Source organism: Marmota monax, unplaced genomic scaffold (assembly GCF_021218885.2).
Source record: "Marmota monax isolate L192 unplaced genomic scaffold, Marmota_monax_Labrador192_F-V1.1 WCK01_AAM20220418_F8-fsc00001, whole genome shotgun sequence".
Classification (NCBI taxonomy): Eukaryota; Metazoa; Chordata; class Mammalia; order Rodentia; family Sciuridae; genus Marmota; species Marmota monax.
The window spans coordinates 37,207,971-37,229,972 of record NW_026693777.1 but is presented as its reverse complement, the minus strand read 5'-3'; the positions used below and the strand labels follow the sequence as shown (position 1 = coordinate 37,229,972).

The following is a 22,002-nucleotide window of genomic DNA, read 5'->3' as shown; positions in this document are numbered from 1 at the left end:
TGGAGAAATTGTGATACGTGGAAGCCAATTCTAACACAGTGTATGAATGTAAATCAGAGCGTACCTTGTTAAGGCTACTTTAGGGGGCATAGTGTAAATTCAGCCAGCTGTGAATTCTTTTCCTGCCTCATATAGTTGTGTGCTCTTGAGATAGTGATACAACTTCTCTGGACACCAGTTTCCTCATCTTCAAAGAAAGAGCAAATAATAGTAGGAATTCCACAGAATTGTTGTGAAAATTAAATTAGATAATGTATACAAAGCTTAGTGTTTGGTACAAATCAAGTTGATAAAAGGGAACTTTAGGAAATCTATATGCATTCATGTATGTTATTCAGCTTTTCTCACTATGACAAAATACCTGAGAAAATCAAGTTAAGGTAGAGAAGATTTATTTTGGCTCATAAAGAGAAGTTTCAGTCTATTGGTACTTGGTTCCATTGTTTCTGGGCCTGTGGGAAGGCAGAATGTCATGGGCGGGGGGAGGCTGTGGTAGAGCAGTACTGCTCACCTAATGGCCACCAGGAAGCAGGTAAAGAAAGGGAGGAAAGGTCCAGGGATAAAATATACCTGCAAAGGCATGCCCCCAGTGAATTATTTCTTCCAGCTGGGCCCAATCTCCTAAAGTTTCTTCTACACATCCCCTCCTGCAGTAGCATCACCAGCTAGGGACCAAGCCTTCAACAAACATATGAGGCTTCGGGGTACTTCCAGATCCAAACTATAATGACATATGTGTATGTATGTATATGAACACACACACACACACACACACACACACACACACACACACACTTTCTCCCTCTCAATTCTAAACAGAAAATAAATAAGTTAGTCACTTAAGGGAGTATTACACAACTGTTAAAATTGCATTTTTGATAGTGGCCTGAAAAATAACTATAATATTAGTATAAGTAAAAAAAGTTATGGGGCTAGGGTTGTGGCTCAGTGGTAGAGTGCTTGCCTTGCATGTGTGGGGCGCTGGGTTCGATCCTCAGCACCACATATATAAAATAAATAAATAAATAAAGATATTGTGTCTATCTACAACTAAATTTTTTTTAAAAAGTTATTTTATCACATGCAGTTTCCTATCACCCTGTCTCCCCCCAACACACAAGCACACATACACACACATTCATGCACTTCATTCAACTGGAGGAAAATCCATGTATGTATATACATATATCATCCATGTTTGTGTCTAAGCAGTGGTTATTTGGGCACTGATGGATTATAGTAGATTTTTAAAATTGTCTTTATAATTTTATCTATTTCCAAGTTTTATATGATGAGTTTGTGATATTTTTACAATAGTTTTATAATGTTATAAAATTATTTAAAAGATGGAATGAACCAGCACAAGTGATTTATGAGATACTTATAGCAGGAGCAAAATTGCATGTGGGCTTCTATACTTAAAAAATTAATTTAAAAAAGTGGAAAGGTAAATCTTTAAAAAGGGTTCCTAGTCGATAACAGAGACCTCATGTAAACGAAGGCTGGAAATGAACTAAAGAAACCAAAAGTAAAAGTATAAGAAGCATCCTAGGGCCCGGTGTAGGGGCACACACCTGTAATCCCAGTGGCTTAGGAGACTGAGGCAGGAGGATCACAAGTTCAAAGCCAGCCTGAGCAACTTAGTGAGGCCCTGAGCAACTTAGCGAGACCCTATCTCAAAATAAAAAATAAAAAGGACTGGGGATGTGGCTTAGTGGTTAAGCACCTCTGGATTCAATCCCTAGTACAAAAAAACAAAAAATCAAGGATAGCAGGGTAAAACCCGAGATCTTTCACCAGCTTTACAAGGCTTAAGCATTTTAAAATTGCAGTAGTATAAACTTTCCTTGGAAATAGTATCTTTTAAAAAGTTTAGAAAATGAAGAACCATAGCAATTCAAGCTATAAAGGAAAGCAGAAAATCAATAACTGAAGAAAGTCCCTGTCAAAAATTTTCCAAGAGTGAGGTCATGTCAGAGAGCTCAAAACAAATAGAGAATTTTCAAACATAACAAGAGTCACTCAGTCTGCAGGCAAGGATGGGAGCCTCAGTTCAAGTGAGTTCTGTTATATTTAGGCACTGGGTATGTGGATTTTTGCTGAGAAATACATTTCTGTCTCTGTTTCTCTGTCTGGTTTCACTCCCCAGTCTCTGTTTGCAATCTCTGCTTGGGAGTTTCAGGCGCTCTAACAAAGCACTCAGGCATCTTCTGCTCTCTTTTTCTCAGCCTCTGCCTTGGAAACATCCTCAAAACTGTAACTTTTGGTTAAAGTGATTGTTATGGTACAGACAAAAGAAAGACAGAAGGATTTGCCCTTCTGCTTATGCCCCTCTGTGGAGTAGTTATACCAGCTCCTGGTTTTCCCAGAAAATAGAAGTTGCTAGTGCCTTTTCCTAGAATAGTGTCAGTTATTTTCTTTCCTTTCTTCCTCCCTGCCCCCTCTCTGTCTTTTTTCCTTCCTCTCTCCCTCCCTTCTTTCCTCATTTTCCCTTCCTTCCTTCCTTCTCCCTATTCAAGTACTCATTTAGTAGTCTTTTCAAGACCTACTATGTGCCTTTCACTGTATTACATACCGTGAACATAAAGCTACACAAGACATAACTTATGTTTCTGTTAAACTTTAATAGTTTGTGTTTCTGCTCCCAACTGAACTTTGGTATCCGTGCTGAAACTGATGTGTATCAGATGGCTCGCACTTTCACAGAGATTATTTTACTTAATTCCATCTTCCGTCCAGAAGTAGCTATTATTACCATTCCTATAACACCGATGATTGAATTTGGCCTCACAGGGTTAAAATACTAACCCAGAGGCATTCAGAAGGAGTCAGGAACTTATTTGGATTCTTCTGTCTCCCAATTCAGCACTATTTTCCACTGTGTCTGCATATTGACTGTGAAAGATCATAGTCATTTATTCTTTCTAATCCAATGCAAGATGGCATCGTCTCTGCCATTGAATGAACAGCTGTTGATAGTTTGCACAGGTCTAAGCAATACCACACCACACATGTAGTGTACACAATAAATACGTATGGAATAAGGTAAAAATTGTATTAAAATGGTTTGAGTAATTCATTGTTTCATATACTTGTATTTGGCAGCACCGTTCAGAATTTTCACATGCACATGTATTTTCCATATACAGGAAACTGGTCAACATTTTACTTTTTATGTGTGGAGAGCAAGGCGACAGCCAGGAATCAATCCTCAGACAGATCAGTAGACTTAAAACCATCCATAAGGGCCTTTCTGTGTTCTGGAAACAAGCTTATTCTGATTGGAGCTGGTTACAGAAGCCATTCAGAAAGCAGAAGTTCTTGGTACACAATGGATAAATCACTCTTATCAGACTTTTAGTTTGAAAAAAAATTATCAAAATTTAAAGAGAACAATCTAACAAATATTCATGGACCCACCCCCCAGAAATTAAAATTGTCAACATTTTGTCGTATTTGTTTCAAGATGAAGAATAATTTTTAAAAAGCATTATAAAGTTGGAATCTCTGTAATGTTTCAACCCTAATCCATCTGCTCTCACTCCCATTCTGGTGAGCACCATCAAAGGTCTGGATTCCAATCCACTATTTATACATTTATACGAACACATATGTTTTCATAAACAAATTATACTATTGTTTCATGTGTTTATTGTAAAGTATATATAATAGTGTCACACTGCTAGTGCCCGTCTGCATTTTTCTAAACATCATTGTTTTTGAGCTCTAAGTTGATATATATATATATATATTCTAGCCCATTTCTTTTAGTAGCTAAATAGAATTTTACCATGTGAGTAAAATATTATATTATGCCATCTCCAATTTTTCGCCTTTTGCATACTACACAGGTGATTACTAGGTGCCTTTGTAATTTTGCAGATCGGCAAATTGCTCACTGAAATGGTCACATCACTTATGTTCTCACTGTCAATGCATTTGGGTACCCACCTCTCCATACTCTTTCCATTGCTGGATGTTGTCAGGCTTTTAAGTCTTTGCTAATCTAATAAGCGACAGTATTTTCTTATTTCACTTTGTTTATCTCTGATTTACTGGTATAATTTAGCATTTTTTCACGTTTATTTATTTCACGTTTATTTTTTCAGGTTTATTTTTATTCTCTTGGTTATTTGTAGGGTCTTATTGATAGATAAGAGAATCCATTCTGAATGTCAATCATTTAACTACTATGTAATTATCACAAATATCTTTTTTTCTTTAGATATTGTTAATCACTTTTTTCTGTAGAAAGGGCACACCAAATGTATAAATTTCAAATATATAAAGGGATTTATTCTTTCTAATCCAATGCAAGATGGCATCATCTCTGCTATTGAATGAACAGCTGTTGGTAATTTGCACAGGTCTAAGCAAAAATTTCCCTACAAAAGCCTTTAAAGTTCTTCCCCAGACCCAGAAAATAGCACATTAGCATCTTGGGGTTAGACACTATATTCTGTATATGCTGTCCTGTAAATAGGTGGACAAAACAAGAAAAAAGGATTTTACAAACCAGTAGCTCATCAGGGTCTATTCTTCTCACATAGCCTCAAGGTAACTTGAAAGTAGATTCACTAAGTACCACTTAGCCATCATTGCTTAGGCACCTTAGATTTAGAAGTCTAACCTTGATAACATCAAGCTATTCTACTTCTCTCTTTACTAAGAGCAGGTTTCAATTAGGTAATTATACTTAAAGTGTTCTAAGGAGTTTTTACACTTTTGCCTTCATCCTGATTGGATAATGGTTTGCAATGACTGGCTGTTATGAAAACACAAACATGAGGCCAAAACTCGCTCAATTTTAATAAATATTTACAAGCATGATGGGCTACAAACTCAATGAGGTAAGGGCCTATGTTATATTGCTGGTGGCTTTGTCCTCAGCACTTGGCATGTTTGGTAATCCTAGTTAGTGGGAATATGATGAACATTCTCAATCCACAAGTATTTATTTGGATTCTAGTTCTGTGTAAGACACTTTATGTTCTGTGTGTTTCATGTAACAAAGTAAGCAAAATGAACAAAGTCCCTACCCTCATGATATTTACATTTTAGTGGGAGGAAATACTTAGATGATAGTGAGAGAGAAGTGACCATGAAGAAAAATGATGGAGTGAATGGGTTAGAGTTTTGTGGTGTGTGTGTGTGTGTGTGTGTTTCTATTGTAGAGATTATGGCCAAGAAGCTTCCTGAGACAGTCACAGTGATTATCAACATTTATTGGATAAAGATATATAAAGCCTGAATGGCAAATTTCCAAAAACAATTACTTCCATTTCAGGAGGTAAATTTCACCTCTTTGTTGGTAGGTGGGATGGTTTATATGGAAAAAAATATATGATTAAAGCATTGCTTTTAGATTAGAAAAAGTCAATAAATGTGTAAAATGTGTTTCCTTTTCTCTGTAGAATAGTTCTCACACAGAGAGCAGCTAGCTGCATACAGCTTGGTGGTGGGCTTTGCCTGAACTCTTAATTATTTTGTGTATTTCTGACTACCTCTCTCTCCAGGAGCCCACTTGACCAGGATAGAACTTTAAGCCCATTGAATGTTCCCATCCTGTAAGACAACTATAAACTATGGCTTATGGGATGATTCAACAACTAACGACTGAAAGCATGTGAAGTGCAGTACTAGCATTCATGTTCAAAAACTGCCATTTGCACAACCAAAACCTTCAGACGATTAAGATTCTCTAGTCATTCACTCAAGGAAACTTTTTCTTGCTTCATTTACTTCTAAAACTCTTATTCAAGTTCCTAACAGTATCTAATAGGTGTTCGTGTTTCTTGTTCTTTCCCCTTAATGCCATATTAAGAGAAAAAAAGTATGCTGTTTTCCGGTTTGGTTTTGTTTTCCTAGACAAGTGTACTTAAACCACGGGTTTTCCCTAAGTATCTTTTGAAGAGTTTCGTAATTTATTTTTGCTTTAGGCAATACAGACACCTTCAAATTTCCTTCTTTAACAAATCTTTTTCAGAGTCTTCATTTGACCTGGCTGATGGAGTCCATCCACAGACCTAGGAGACTGGTTGATTTTTGCACGGACTATAATCGTGACACATACCCCCTCTTTGAGAAACCAATTTCCAAGTGACGAGAACAAATGAATGTGTTCACTCATTGTTTGAAAAATGTTTTCACCCTTGGTGTGTTCTCTGCTTCCTCTTTTCTTCGGGGTATTCTTAATGAATACGGAATGTGACATCGGTTTTCCACATATATAGGTTTTTGTCTTAGATTTTGGAAGTTATATCCTCATCCAACGTTTTCTTTTCTTGATTTATTCTTTTATATGAAAATCCCTCACGCTTAGCGAGTGTGCTCTCTCTTTTTAAGGTCATTTAGAAATGGAAACCTTGATTACTGAGGTTCTTTTAATTTTACCCGCCCCCCCCCTCCCCCGCACCCGGTACAACTCACAGCCGAAGCCGCCGGCAACTGAGCTGAAAAAACCCGTGGCGGGCGCGGAGAGGAGGGTGTCATGTTGGCGACAGGCTCCTGCTGGCGGCCGGCGAGCCCGCGGGGGTTAGTCCGGGCACAGGGGTCAGCGCCCTCGAAGTTGGGGGCCTCGGGCGGAGCCGCCAAGTCGGGGCGATCCAGCGTTCCGCTCTTCTCTTGTCTCCAGGGGTTAAAATCGCCTCATCCGTTAGGATCCGGTAAGGACTTAGCTCTTCTCAGTGCAGTCTCCGCTATTGAGCTAGGGGCTCGACGCCGGAGAAGCGAATTGGTCGGACCTGGGGTGGAGGAGGAATGAGGGGCCAGGAGCCCGGGGGATTTCCTCCCGCGCTTCCCTCTCCAACGGGAGCGGAAAATGTGATTTGCTGTGCATTCCAGGCGCGGTTCCCTGGGGTGACCTCTCCCAGCCCTCCCGGGCGGGGGGAGCAGACAAAGAGGCGAGGCGGGCGGAGAGGGGACCCCACATGGAAGCAGGACGGGTACAGGGGGCGGGGGCAATACCGGGAAAGGGGGCGGATAACGGGTCCGACGGCGGCGGCGGCGCCTGGCCAATGGAGAGGCTCGGCCCGGGATGCAGTGCTTGGCCGCCGGCATTTAAACCGGAGACAGCGAGATGCCCGACACTCGGTGTGCCCTTCGCGGACCGGACGATTCAGTGCACTTCGTTAGCGTCACCCTCAGTCCGGCTGCGCCGAGCCCAAGCGACTTGAGCTGTGGCCGCACCCAGCACCACGCATCGAGAGGTAGGGCAGAAAGACTCACTACACTGACAGGTGAGCGCAGAGACACCCTGTAGGGAGGGACGAAGGGAGGTGTGTGTGTGTGTGTGTGTGTGTGTGTGTGTGTGTGTAGGCATTAGCAAAGGATCCCCAAGTCCCTCTCGATTCAGGCAGCCCTCGGTGCACCCAGGTCCTGCGATTCTCTGGGGTGAACCCTGAAGAACCGTCAGGGGTCCTTCCCGTCGAGGTCGTCGTAGATGCTATGACCTGGCTCAGTTGGGTCTGTTGGAAAACCTAGGGGGAAAGGGTGTCAAGAGTGGGCAGTCCCCTGCATCTCATTTCCCCCTCCTGCAGCCCCATAAACATGCTCCCGGTGCTCCTGGCAGCAGCCTCAGCTGGACTCGCACGTACCTCGAAAGCGCGGAGTCTGGGCTGCTGGAGCTCGGGAGCCGCGGGATCTTGAGCGAGGGCGGCGGGAATTTGCCGCTAGACCGCCGACAGCGCTGCAAGTCGTATCGAGAGGGACCCCTGTAATTTAAGCACTGCGCTGCGGCTGCAGGCGTTTTAAGGGCCCTGTGGGACTCCAGAGAGTTACCGTGCTACAAATCCTGGGATCCTAAGACTTAGTGATGTATTTGCTAGTTGGGGAGGTTAGATAACTCCGTGCAAGAGAGTCTGGGAAGAGCGGAGCCGCGGGGTTTAACCACAAACCCGAGGGTCCAGTAACCCGAAGCTGGAGTGCAGTAGGCGGTCCTGGGGACCGGATCTTGCGAACCCTCAGAGCTCACTCGGCACACAGCACACACCATACAAACTAGCGTTCTGTCCGCGCACTCGTGAGTGCTGGTTTTTCAATTCGAGCCTCTCTAGGTTCCACGCGCGCCTTGACTTGCAGACGTGCGGGCGCCGGGAAGCGACGGTCAGATAGTTCCCTTTTCTGCCGGTGCCCCTTAGTCTGTATCCCGGTGGCACCAGTCTCGCCTTGATACGTGCCCCTGGCTAGCGACAGAAGACGTTGGGACTCCTCTGTGGGAGGCTGGTCCCCTGCTGGAATTCGCTGGTAGCCCCTGTTCTCACCCGCTGCCTGGCTCCTAGTCAGCGAGGGGAATAAACAGGGCTGTCACCTCTCCTGTCATAATTATTTGTAGACTTCAGGTTTGGAAACTGACGCACAACAGCTCTCGCTTGGCACTGTCTTCAGATCTCATTCCGCCTTGGGGGTGCCCCAGCTTGGCGTTTCCCGGTGCCAGGCTCTGGTGACGGTCCCTACAGAGGATTATGAGAATGTGAGCCCCTTCCCGCAAGCTCAGGACCACTCTCTAGTCTGATCCAGCTGCCATTTGCCCCTCCTTGACCGACACCAAATCTCAGCTCTTTTAGGCAGAATTATAGTCTCAAAGTTAGGGATGAAAAATCTGCTCTTAAACGGTCCGAGGGCAGAGAAGCGACCATCAGTGAGTAATTGGATCTCCTGCTGGAAACAGCAAATTCAAGCGGTGTGCGTGTCTGTTTATGTTCCCCAGAGATGGTGCCAGGACACAACTGATTTAAACGGTCTATTGTGTTGAGTGGGTCACCAGGGTTTTATGCTGTCCCAGAGACCCTAGAGTAGTGGCTTCCTTCTGGCTGTACACAAAAGTTAAATAAATAGCGTAGAAGAGGTTAAGATAACCCTGATCCCAGGGTGAGGAGTCTTCTTTCACCCCAGGGCTGCAGGGTTGCCCTCCTCCTTTTTTTTTTTTTTTCCCCCTGAGGAGCGGGAGCTTGGAGGACTTGATGAAATAGATTTTTCTAAAAGCAAAGAGGGAAAGATACTAAGAGAACTAGATTCTCCTTCACTCCCTCCCCCAGCCAAGTCTACAACTGTGATTTAATTACTATCACTGGATAAATTGCACTGTTCAATTGTTAGTATCAAGTAATTATTTAAGGATTCTTTAGAACTGTAGGGTGGTGTTCCCCACCTCAGTGTGTGTGTGTGTGTGTGTGTGTGTGTGTGTGTTTAACTTCCAGGTCATTGTAGGAATTAGAATCTTTTGTAAACTTTGTTATTTCACAGGTTTCCTATTTTCTTAAAAGTTCATTTTGAGTGAAATGTTTTGGTAACCCACAATCTGTAGGAAATCCAGGTTTGCTAATGTAGTCTTTATGTGAGTGGTTATACAGGGAAGAATAGAAACCTGTTACATTCCCAAGTCCCTGAATGAGAGCCCCCTGCACCATCTTCTCAACTGAAGCCATCATGACTTCAGTTTTAATGGTCAAATCGGTAAAAATGTGAAGAAATTTCATGTCATACTGCTCTCCCAGCAAATTCTTGTTGACAGCAAAGCTGTGGAGAATGTTCTAGAGCCAAGAGTAAAAGATAAGACATAAACCTTTCCTATAAAGGAAGGGAGAGGTGGCAATTAGGGGAGGTGACTAACTGGAAGGCACAGATCAGGCAGGTGCTACCAGCCATATCTTATATCTGTGGGGAATTGTCTTTTAACACATGCTTGTAGAAATGCAAAGTACAACAAGAATTCCTGGGACAAAGAAGTCTTTTTCTTCACATGTTAAAGATACAAAATAGATAGTTATTTGATTGACAGTATTCTATTTTATTGCATTAGAAAACAAACCCATGTGTCTCTTAAATACCTTGCTGGGTGTCAGTGGGACAGTAGTTACAGACACGTTGGGGGTGGGGCTAGGTAGAACTGAACTTAAATCCTAGCTCTCCTCTTATAAGCTTGTGACCTTGGATAAATTCCTGGCTGTAAAGACAAAGACAATATTATCTACCTTGTATTTTGTTGTGCAAAATGAGAATATTTGACAGAATTTAGCATTACAATGCTTGGCATAGTAAAGGCTCAAAAATAAAAGATAACTTTTATTATTTGTGGGGGTGTTGGGTGAAATAGTAATATGATACCGAACCAAGATATATCACAGGTGGTTCTGAATTTCATCTTGAATCCCACTTACACAGTGACTAACACACATTTCTCTACAATACACAATCTGTAACTTGGCTATCTCTTCAATAGTGCTTTTGAGTGAATACTTAACATTTATTCTTCTCTGTCTCATTTCCTGTTGACTTCAAGAATTGTATACAATCATTAGCCTCACTAAATAATAATAATCTTCCAATGAACTTTGAGCTATTGAGATAGTTAACCACTAGGAGGTCTCCTTCCTGCCCTATGAAGTGTTGGGAAGTGGCCTGATTTGACCTAAATGGTCTTCAGAATAGGGAGGTTTGGTTAAGAGATGTGCAACAGGTAGGGGATGTGTTGGTATGCCAGCTGTCAACTCTTTTGATCTCCTTGGTGCAAGTTTTCTTTAAAAAAAAAATCGACCCTATTATTAAGAAATTTCTCTGATTTCTAAAAGTTGATTGATTGCCTTTTTAAAAAATTAAAGGTAAAATTCAAAAAATAACCTGTATTCTTTCCAAATATTTAGTCCTGAAAAAGAGGAATAGATTTTCTTCTAAAATCTGGCCTACAAGTGGAACATTTGCATAATTCCATTATGTTTTATGCTGGAAGAATAATTTGATGTATGCCTGTTGAATATCTTTCTAAAAGTTAGTTCAACAGGAGGAATTAACCAGAAGTTCAGGCACAGATATCTGGCTTTCCCTGTAATTTTCACTCAGAACTCCGTTTAACTGAGTAGGAACAGGTCACTTGGCTAAAATGAGAAGTTCAGTGTGAAGAGTGCTGAAAGGAACTGGCCCAGACTTTCCCAAAGACAACAGTATTGGAAACAGATCACACATATTATTTTTATTTCTGAGTCTCCAGAAGTAGAGGAAGGTTTTGTACTTTGAGTCTTTTCCAGGACTGAAATAATCATCATGACCTATCGAGGAGTGAGATGGTTACTATGGTTTGTCTTTTTGATGGCATGTACTCTTAATCATTGGGAACTGGAAGGAAATTATGAGGGAGAAAAGACGTGCTTTAAGAGTATATCTTCCGAGATGTGATTTGGATTGGAGAGGAAGACAGTAGGGTGGGATGGAATGAGCCTTGCTATTAGAGAATAGTTGCAGAGAAAGCTTATTATGCAAATATGATCACACTGCTTGGAGAAGCAGAAATCCACTAAGGGATTGTTAAGGTGGACTTTGGAAAGAATAATAATACTACCTGCAAAGGAGAATCAAGGGATTTGTTGGGTGTTATGATGCATGATGAGTTTATGAGCTTTAATTTAATGATGTGAATAGGTGACTTTATAAATGGAAATTACCATAAATTGTTTGCAGCTAATTGTTGGACATGGAGAATAATTCATAGAAACCTAAATACAGATTAGCATTTGGACTGCTTTTTGATTATGAGGCAACTGCTAGGTGTTCTGTGGAAGAAAATTGTCTTCAAGGAATTTACATCTTGATTTCCGGTACATTTGTGATGTTTACAAGAGTGAAACACTCCTATTCCTTCACTGAATGATCAAGACTGTTTTGGGGGTGGGGAGGGCATGGATGATTGACCACAATGGCTGATATGGCCCTGGTTCCAGTACTAATTCCAGTTCTCAGTCCCTCAATCTTGTTCATGTAGAATATCCACGGTGCTTCACAGTACAGCTGTTCTCTAAGAAGCTGAGATCTCTGTTGATTGACTTTCTTGAAGTTGTTTTTATTTTTCTTTGACTAACTATAAAGTTTAATATCTCAAAAGCCTTACAACAAACACTGAAGATATTTAAAGAACAGACTTTTTAGAAATGAACAATATTTCATTTTCCACACCTAGTAAATCTTATTGTGAGGAGAGTTTACTTTTCTTAAAAACAAACAAACAAACAAACCTGTCACTATAGACCCCTTTGGCTTACAGGGTATGCATGCTTCCATAAGAACAATAAGTTTGTCTAAATTGAAGCTGAAAACCAGTCTACTAATTTTGAATTCATTGCTTTGTTGTTAGTTTCTACCACAGTATATTCAGTAGCTTCAATTAGGAAAGAAAATCCACATTATTCCACATGTTACCAGTAAAAAGTTGGGAACATTTGAGTTTTCCTGGAAAAAGAAAGTCAAGTAGTAGGAAGCTCTTTAGGCTAGGAGAAGTTTCCCATACCGAGGGTCACAAACCCAAAACATTGCAGTTGGCTTTTCTATACTGGCATTAGTGAAGACATTTTAAAATGCAAAGGACAGAAACTGTATCAATCATAGTAATCATTTATTTAATAAATTTTAATGAGCAACTCCTCTGTGCCAAGCACTGATGATGAGCAAGCCCTCATCAACTCTCAGAGTGGATATTGTTCAATAACTTAAGTGAAAATGTCAGGAAGAAAAGGTTGAGTATAAAAAGTATCCTAAGTTGGTCCAGAGAAATAAAATTACATTTTGTGGATAGATGTTTGTGGAAGGGGTGATACCTGTCATATGCAATCAACATACTTTGCAGTCAATCTCAGAATGTCCTCTATGATGGTGGGCTTGCGGTGGGGTGGTGCGGTCCTGGTTGGGAGGACTGAATTGGACTATAGGTCATTTTTAGTAGGTTTAGAATAAGATTGTGGGCATAGATATTATGTATTCCTCCTTTGAAATGCTCAGTGAATGAGTTTTATTTTAGATCTTGGCCCTAAATTGCGTAAACAGCAGAAACTTGTGAAAGCTTCTCAAATTCATGATATATTTGCCCAGGAGACTGAATGGTCACGGCTCATGTTCTCCTAGTCTCTGGAGGAAAATCAGTACTGTTTTATAACTGAACTTTTCTTATAAGTGATTTTTTTAAAAAAAAGACAAAACAAAGAAATTAATTTTTTTGTTATTGTTGGGGCAAAACCAACTCTGTTTAAAGAACAGGGATGTTGTAACATAAACTGACAAAAGCCAGGGAACCTACAGTTGGAACAGGAGCTAAATGTCACATTATCAGCTCCAAACTTGAACTTGCCCAAAAGTATTAGGATACTGTTGGAAAGATGATGACATTTAAGGATGTTTTAAATGTAATATTTAATTATCTTAGTTTGACATTAGCCTTTGGGCTGAATAGTCTTTACTTACCAGAGGCTGTCCATTAGAGAATGTAGATGCTACCCTGCTTTTGTCTTTGAAAGAAAATTACTCAAGATAATCATACAGACTTGTCAGGTTTCATGGGGGAAAATTTTAAGGTTGCATGGCACTTAGGGGTCATCATGTGCTAAGCTAGTGTTTGGAAGAGCAAAGAAATAAGTACTCCACAGCTATGTCCTTCAGCTCAGGAAACCATGGGAGTAGGCCAGAGGAGACCTCAGAAATCAGATCAGATGTTGTGATCACCTGGGGAGGGACCATGTGAATTTGAAACTGTATTCTTAAAAAAGAAAATATGTCCTTTTTCCATGTATGCATGGTATGTCAAAATACATTCTACTGTCATATATAACTAAAAAGAGCAAATTCAAAAAAAAAAAAGAAAAGAAAATACATCCCAATTTAAACAATCCCATTATACCCCATGACCCCAAGTGCTACAGGCCTCCTACAGACTGAGGACTCAGAATCAGGACAGACTGAGGACTCAGAATCTGCATTTAAACAAGATCCCCCTTGAGGGTTGGACTGTCCAGCCCAGGAAGACTTTCTCCAAAGAATCAGGATAGTCTGATGCTTCTCTCTTGCACTCTCTGGCTCTTCTCCCTCCCCTTTTCTCTCCTTCTGCTCTACCTCTCTGAAACAATCTAAGAGTCTTTCTTTCCCTGATAAACTGTGTTCACTCCATTCTTTTTTCTCTGTTGGATAAAAGCCAGTCAATTTTCCCTCTGCCTTATATATTTATGTCACCATTCATATGCCCTTTCTGACCTATATCTAGCTCTAGACCCACCCACAATAATTCATTGTCATTAATTTATTCAACACGCCTGGGGTGTTTATTAATGCAATTTTTTACACATATCTGTTCTATCATGATCATTTTTTAAAAAATCATGTTGCCTCGTGTTTGTTTGTTTGTTTTTAGACACAGGGGTCTCACTGTGTTGCTTAGGCTGGCCTTGAACTCCTGGGCTCAAGCAATCCTCCTGCCTCAGCCTTCTGAGCATCGGGCTTACAGGTCATTTTTCTACCTTTTAAACTTTATGCACACACACAGACACATAGGAGAGTGACATTCTACCACTTAAAAAGTAGAGAAGTATAGCCTATGATGTAAAAAGTGATAAGAGGAATATCTGGACCCAGTTTCAAGATGAGAATAAGTGAGGGGTGGAGGGATCTTTAGAGTTATGTGATCTGCCTGATGTAGTCATTTGTTCTATCCACAATATACTGCTATCTGTATATGTTTATCTAGTTCTCAAATTACTATTATTTTAAAATCAATTTTGACCTGAATGAACTCTTTGAGAGAGGTGTTTGTAACTCTGCTTACATAAGAGTCATGTATCAAGAAAGTGAGTTATGGGGCTGGGGTTGTAGCTCAGTGGTAGAGTGCTTGTCTAGCATGTGTGTGGCACTGGGTTGAACTCCTGGCACCATATAAAAGAATTAATAAATAAGCAAATAAAATAAAGGTATTGTGTCCATCTACAACTAAAAAATTTTTAAAAATTAAAGAACAAAAAGAAAGTGAGTTTATCAAGGTCAGACAGCAAGTGGCTGTCCCAAGACTACAACCAGAAACTGGGCTTGCAGCTTCATCCAGTGTGCTTCCTGTTAAATTGTTCTCTCTCCTGTCACATGCTTTCTGGCCTTCCCTTGCATCTCTGTTTTCCAATGCCTGGTAAGAGTGAAAAGCTTCATGTCATCAAATACAAGAATAAATACAGTTAAGTGACCGTAATGCAAAGTCAATATAATTGGGTGTGAGAAATCAGCAAGGAAATCTTATGTGCCTCCACACAAGGGTCCCGGCTGAGTTTAAATATTGGCTTGTTTATTGTGGAGCCAGGCTGGTTACTTTCAGAGCTTGAGATAGTGGGAAGCCAACGGAGTATTTTACATACAGTGTTTAACAAGCGCCACATAAAATGTTAGGTGCTATCATTGATTTTTCCTTAACTCACTCTTCCATTTGTCCTCTCTTCCCTCTCTGCTTCCCTTTAGTATGAGCCGCACCGCCTACACTGTGGGAGCTTTGCTTCTCCTGTTGGGGACCCTGCTGCCGGCTGCTGAAGGAAAAAAGAAAGGGTCCCAAGGTGCCATTCCCCCGCCAGACAAGGCTCAGCACAATGACTCCGAGCAGACTCAGTCGCCCCAGCAGCCTGGCTCCAGGAACCGGGGGCGGGGCCAGGGGCGGGGCACTGCCATGCCGGGGGAGGAGGTGCTGGAGTCCAGCCAAGAGGCCCTCCACGTGACCGAGCGCAAATACCTAAAGCGAGACTGGTGCAAAACCCAGCCGCTTAAGCAAACCATCCACGAGGAGGGCTGCAACAGCCGCACTATCATCAATCGCTTCTGCTATGGCCAGTGCAACTCCTTCTACATCCCCAGGCACATCCGGAAGGAGGAAGGCTCCTTTCAGTCCTGCTCCTTCTGCAAGCCCAAGAAATTCACCACCATGATGGTCACACTCAACTGCCCCGAACTACAGCCACCCACCAAGAAGAAGAGGGTCACACGTGTGAAGCAGTGTCGTTGCATATCCATCGATTTGGATTAAGTCACACTCAGCCTGTCCTAGGGATGCAGCCCCAGGCAGGCCCAGAGCCACACCTAAGCAACCTGATTCTTACTTGGCTTAAATCTAGAGGCCAGAAGAAAAAGCGGCTGCCTCCCAACCAGAGCCTGCTTGTCCGTAGTTTGTGTGCATGAGTCTGCCTGGGTGTCTGTGGGTGTTTTCAGACATCAAAGGAAACAGTCTCTGATAGAGTTCACTTCCTATTATTATCTGCTTTAAACAGGGATGGTCAAAATGCCCACACCACCCCTGGCATCCACAGAGGCAGGGCTGTGGTCTGGATCTGCATTTGTCTTCTATGTGCCCCCTGGGGATCAGGATCTGCCTTCAGAATGAATGTTAATGGAAGAGGCTACTCTGAGGGCAAGAGACTTATTTGTGTGTTGTGTTAGACTCAGAGACATTATTTTCAGCTTTCTTCCTCCCTTCTTTCTCTCTTCCACACTCCTTCCTTTCTTAGATTCTCAGTGTCTATTTCAGTCTCATCCCATGTCTGCCAAGGCTTCTAAATTAATTTGCTTGACCATGATGTAAACGTTTTTTCATATTGTGAAGACCCACCAGATTCTGGGGAGGCTGGTGTGATCGATGACAATCAGAACAGGGCAGCGACAAAGAGAGCATTGAGGGTGAGGACCAGTCACAGCCAGCAGAATTCAACAGGGAGATATGCAGAGAACTGGAAGGCCTAGTCCAAACACAGCCAGGCCCATGCTTCAGTGAAAGGGTTTCCTGGTATTTAAAAGAACCCAAGTGAACAGAGGAGAAATAAGATTGCCAAAATATCATTGACTTTGGCTGTCACTGGGATCTACCAAAACTAGCTGTAACCCAACACCAAACTTAAAACTTAAATATCGACCACCCCTGTTTTCAGAACCAAGTAATCAAGCTAAACCCAAATAGCCCCAGCTGTTTTGCCCCACAGGTGGACATTTGATGTAGTTTAGAACCTTCCATGCAGGAATAGAAAAAAGCCCAAAACTTCCTTGGTTCAGGTACTAATATTTTTTTCTTGGTTATAATCACCTTTTCCTCAAATCATTGTTCCTACATAATGCTCCCGAAAGCCACAACCCTGTATTATAAACATTCCGCATCTGCTGAGTATACTTGACAGGAAAGGTCAGTCTAAGCTGAGAGTTTAGGGCCTGCTCCATTTTAGCTATAAACCTATTTGGGGTGGTTTTGTATTGCCTCTTGTTAGAAGACTGAACTAGAGAGAAGAGAGAGTAAGGAAGTAAGCGGGATTGCCTCTGGCATGGTAATAGTTAGCTTTTAACACCTGGAGGAGATGTGAGGGGTCTGACCTCCCTTTCTTCATTTGTTCTCTGAGGGTCTGCAAGGACCCTTGGAGCTGTCCATCTGCTACCAGTAGGATCTGTGGGACATAGCAACCACTCTGTACCTACTGGAGGTGCTTTCCACGGAGGAAACTTGGGGCTGCTTGCCAAATGCCTATATAGACTTTTTCTAATGACCAAAGTGCAGGGTATGTGAACCTTACTGCACTTTGAATTTGGCTAAGCTATTCTCTTCAAGCCTGAAGTTCTATATATAAATGCCCCAGTTTTTTTTTTCCTTTATCTTCTCAGCTTCTCTAGCCAAGTCAAGTGTCATTTGGAAAACAAACATCAGAGATTTGAGATTCAGTTGCCCATCAAGATTCCAGCATTCAAAGAACCATTGCAGTTAAAGAAGCTGTTTCTATGTTGCTTTTGTTGTGGGTTAGTGCTCTCCCATCTACCAACAGGAGCCATGCCTTTAGACAGAGGCATGAACACCCAAAATGTTGGGTCTAATTTTAAATATTTATAAATCACTACTGATGATTCTACATTAGGCAAATTCATGCAAACACATAGTCTATGCATTTCATATACACTGTATTCCCCTGCCCTAAATCTTTGCATCATCCACATCCTCCAACAATAAAGCACAACATGGATTTAATTAAGCACACAAATGCAAAGGCAGAATTTTGAGGGTGGGGGAAAGGAAAAGAAAGGGGAAGAAGCTTTAAATGTAAAACCACACCAGAGAGGAAAAATGACATTCAGAACCAGCAAACATTGAATTTCTCTTGTTGTTTTAATTCTGCCACAAGCATGCAATTTTGTTAAAAAGAGATGACTTAAGTTGGCAGCAGCAATCTTCTTTTAGGAGCTTGTACCACAGTCTTGCATGTAAGTCAGATTTGGCTCAAGTAAAGAGAATTTCCTCAAAATTAACTTCACCAGAATAATCAGCAGCATAAATACCCTAGAAGCATAGCACTAGCCAAAGAGGAAAACGTCTGCTTTTCTTACTGTGCCTGTATTAAGATGAGCACAAGTATGGTGTGGCTTCCAACATTTATTGAAAACGCCATATCTGTTACTTATTTTATTGGAGTCACCAATGATGTAATGATATATATTTTTGCATTATTGTAGTAGGATTTTTCTATGGCAAGATAGTTGTGATCTTGATCTTACCTATCAAAAAAAAAAATGCCAAACACCAAAGATGAATTTTATGATGTACACTTTGTGCTTGGCATTAGAAGAGTAAATACACATCTTGTAAGTTTGTAAGTTGTTTTTTGTTACTGTCATTCTTCAAAGTTAAAAGTTGTATGAGAAAAATCTGGAGGAAAGGATAATTTCCACTGTGTGGAATGTGAATAGTTAAACAAAAAGTTATGGTTATTTAATGTAATTATTAATTCAGGTCCTTTGGTCATTGTGATTTCAAGCTTGCTTTCTTTTTCTCCTTTATATGACTTCCTCTGAGTTAGGAGAAGAAGCTGGCACATTGTATGTTGATAGAGACTTGTCAGGGCAGAGAGAAATACCATTTTACACGTATTAAGATGTGTTACATAGTCAAGACCTGAGCTCTTATTTTTTTAAATTGAATGGTCCTTAAAGGTTAACGTTTCTGAAGCAATATTAGGAAGAACTTTCAGTGTGATTTTGGGAGACTTAAGATGAGTGTGTACAAACATATAGTGGATAATGATGACTAGTTCAGAGAGTCCTTTTAAAGAGGAAATTTAAAGTGAAAAGTTAGGGACAAAACATTTCTAAGTGACCAGTTGATGCTAAAGAGTGAAAGGGTGAAAGTAGTTCTGTTGATTTGTTATTACTCAAGATATTTAATATTACCTACATTATATATTGTGTCTGCTTTAATCATTGAAAAACAACAAAGAATTGTCTAGACTGTGATGGAACTACCTTGCTGTGTATGAGGGTGAGAGGGGATTTGATAGTGTCATAAAAGCTATTTTGGCTTAAAGTTTTACGAATCTGTAACTAGAATTTAATTTTCTCCCCAATAATGTTCTATATAATGTTTGCCAAAGAGCAACCAATAAATTAAATCTCTACTTTTTGTGTGTGTTCATGTTTTAACTGGCAGAGTTCCTAGGGCAGAGGTGGGGCAGAGATTTACTTGTTATGGGAATGGATGTAGAAATGAGACACTGAGGTCTCTAGTGACCTTTTGGGGGAATTTACTCTTTCTCCTAGACTTTTCAGATCCCATTTGATTTCCTGAGGCCATGCAGTTAGAGGCAAGAGAGAGTGGGTCTCTAGTCCAAACTACCAGCTTACTGCCCAGAGCATAGCTAGGAAGCTGAGCTAGTGAGGGTGATGATGCAGCTTCATTGGAGTGGTAGAAGGGTTGCCTCACATGTATGATTACAGCTTTATTTCAGGGTGTTCTAGGAGAAAACAGCAGAAAGATCTTAGGATCCATAGAAGGATCTTTCTAATGATACGAGTGATTCCGTAAGACCATGAACTGCCTTTAAGATGATAAACTTCTATGCTTGAAAATATTTTAAAGTATGCTGTATATCATTTCAAAGTGAATTATTGCCTGGGTATACAACTGAACTACTGGATTTCTGAGATCTCTTCCTACTTGGACATACAACATTATTCAGTATTAGTGCTCTGAAAATAACAAAAATCCCAGCAACTCTATATGAAGTGCTTACCTATCACACTGTGCTGAGAGTTTAATTTGAATTGTTTCTCAATTCTCAGGATAGGTAATGAAGTGGTTGCCATTATTATCATTGTGAAGAAGTAGTGAATTCATATGATCTTACTGAAGAACCACAGCCCTTAAACAGTAAGCAAAATTGGAAGAATTTCAAATTTTATTGGTTTGTTCTATTAAGAACCAAAACAGAACTTTAAAAACAGATTTCATTGTTGATCATTCACATCTAATGAGTAAGGCTATTCTGGGATTGTAGTTGGCACCATCAGGACCCCAAACTTGGAAGCATTCAGCCAAATCCTCTTTGCCACCACTCTTTTTGTTATGGCCTCTCTGGACTTGGAGAAGACAAGTGGAAGCAAGTAACAAGGGGACAGTGGTCTCAGAAAAGCCACACCAGGAGGTAACATCTAAATAAGGCTTAAAATATAAGTGGAACTTGACAGAGAAGGGCATCCCAGGCTTAAAAATGGGAAAGCAAGCAAGCTTTTCAAGAATATCAGCTCTTTTAGCAATCTGAAGAGGATTTGTTCAATAAAAAAGGTGAAATATCTATCTGTAAGAACAATATGCATTATGATCTTATAACTTACCCTGTTGGTGTCACCCCTCTCCAGCTCCACAGTGGATTTAAAAACCAACAGCCTACAAATACAATGAAAACTAGCATTCTGGCAGTCACTAGTGGGACAAGGATGAGTTGGAGTTCTTTCAAAGCCTCCTTCCCAAAGAATTGTCACTATTTGACCTGTTTGGCAGCCCTGGGCCTCAGTTGTAAGGATATCTTTATTTGATCTGTCAAAAAGTTTCCCAGTGTGAAAAACTTGTTGAAACAATTAGAGGCAATAAATTATCTTTGGGTGCCTGAAGCAGTGGATAAAGAGTTGGGGAAGGCAATAGCTAAGCAAAAAGTATAATGGGAGAATCCTGGGAATGAAATTTCTGTAGGGACTTTGTAAAGCTCCAACATGTTACCAGGAATCTAGACAGCCAAATGTATTACTATGGTTCTAGGCCTGCACAGGACTGTGCATATGCTCAGATCTTAAGCTCTTATTCCAGGCTGACCTTGAGACTAATATCAGTAACAGGAAATCTACTTTCACCATTTCTATTCAACATTGTACAGAAGGTTCTAGCTAAGGCAATATAAAAGGAATTCAGACAACATTATCTTGTCTGTATGAGTCCTAAAGACCTACAAAAGAACTTTAAGGGTTCAGAAAGGTTGCAGGATACAAACATAAAATTATTCGGATTCTATGTACTGAAGCATTGAAAATAAAATTAAATATTACAAAGAAGAAAATAAGAGTGAATAAATTTGATAAGTACAAGACTTTTCCATGAAAAAGTATAAAAACATCTTTTAAAGAAATTAAAGATCAACACTTAAATAAATGAAAAGGAACCTGTGTTCAAGTGGTAGAAGAATTAATATTGCTCTACAGATCCAACACAATCCACCTATAAAAATCTCATTTGGCTTCCCTGTAGAAATTGACAAGTTGGTCCTAACATTCATAAGAAAATGCAAAGGATCCAGAATAGCCAAAACAATCTTGAAAAATAACACAATTTGAGGACTCGTATTTCCAAATCTGAAAACATACAGCAAAGAATAGTTATAAGGAAAATGTCCTTGTAACTACCACTAGGTTAAGACACAAATGCAGCTTCTCCAAAAGCTCTCCTTATATCCCAGCTAAATATCAACCCTTTTTTGTATAAGAGTAGTAAGTCTCCTAATTTATAAAGTAACTTCCTTTTATCATGTCTTTATAGTTTCTTCAACAAAGAATGCACACCTAAACTCAATAGTTTAATCTAATTAAATAAAAAAAAATGAAGACCTAACTTCAGGCAGCCCTACAACCCTTCCTATCATCTTAATGGGGATCACTAGGGTCCACTTCCTCTTATCTAATAAATTTAGTTTATTAATAAATTTATTAACAAATTTATTAATAAATTTTAAAATAAATTTGGCAGAGATTAAAATATTTTCATATTGAAGCAATTGACATTAAGAAAAGTAGAAAGCCATGAACCTTCCTTGTTCCACCAAAACAACCAACCAAACAAACAAAAAAATACCTCGCAGATAAGTCCTCTTAGTGAGAAATCCAGAAACTAATTGAAAGACTCTTGCACCCCAAGCGAATGTGAAACCCAGACTCACCAAA

The 22,002-nt window shown here is 40.4% G+C and overlaps 1 protein-coding gene across 3 annotated transcripts; it reads left to right on the top strand.

Annotated features, from left to right (window-relative positions):
- The first annotated feature begins 7,006 nt into the window (after positions 1–7,006).
- Grem1 (gremlin 1, DAN family BMP antagonist) lies at positions 7,007–19,198 on the top strand. 3 transcript variants are annotated; one of them, XM_058584668.1, is made up of 3 exons: positions 7,007–7,238; positions 14,162–14,254; positions 15,247–19,198. In XM_058584668.1, exon 3 carries the CDS (start codon positions 15,248–15,250, stop codon positions 15,800–15,802), a length of 555 nt encoding a protein of 184 aa, XP_058440651.1. In that variant the 5' UTR covers positions 7,007–7,238; positions 14,162–14,254; position 15,247; the 3' UTR covers positions 15,803–19,198. The 3 variants fall into 3 exon arrangements, with proteins under 3 accessions (XP_058440651.1, XP_046317781.1, XP_046317780.1); XM_046461825.2 differs by lacking the exon at positions 14,162–14,254 and having other exon boundaries at positions 7,007–7,208; XM_046461824.2 differs by lacking the exon at positions 14,162–14,254 and having other exon boundaries at positions 7,009–7,238.
- Positions 19,199–22,002: the final 2,804 nt, after the last annotated feature.

Coding starts and splice junctions, on each gene's coding strand:
- Grem1 (XM_046461825.2), top strand. CDS start 15,248: ATGAGCCGCACCGCCTACACTGTGGGAGCTTTGCTTCTCCTGTTGGGG.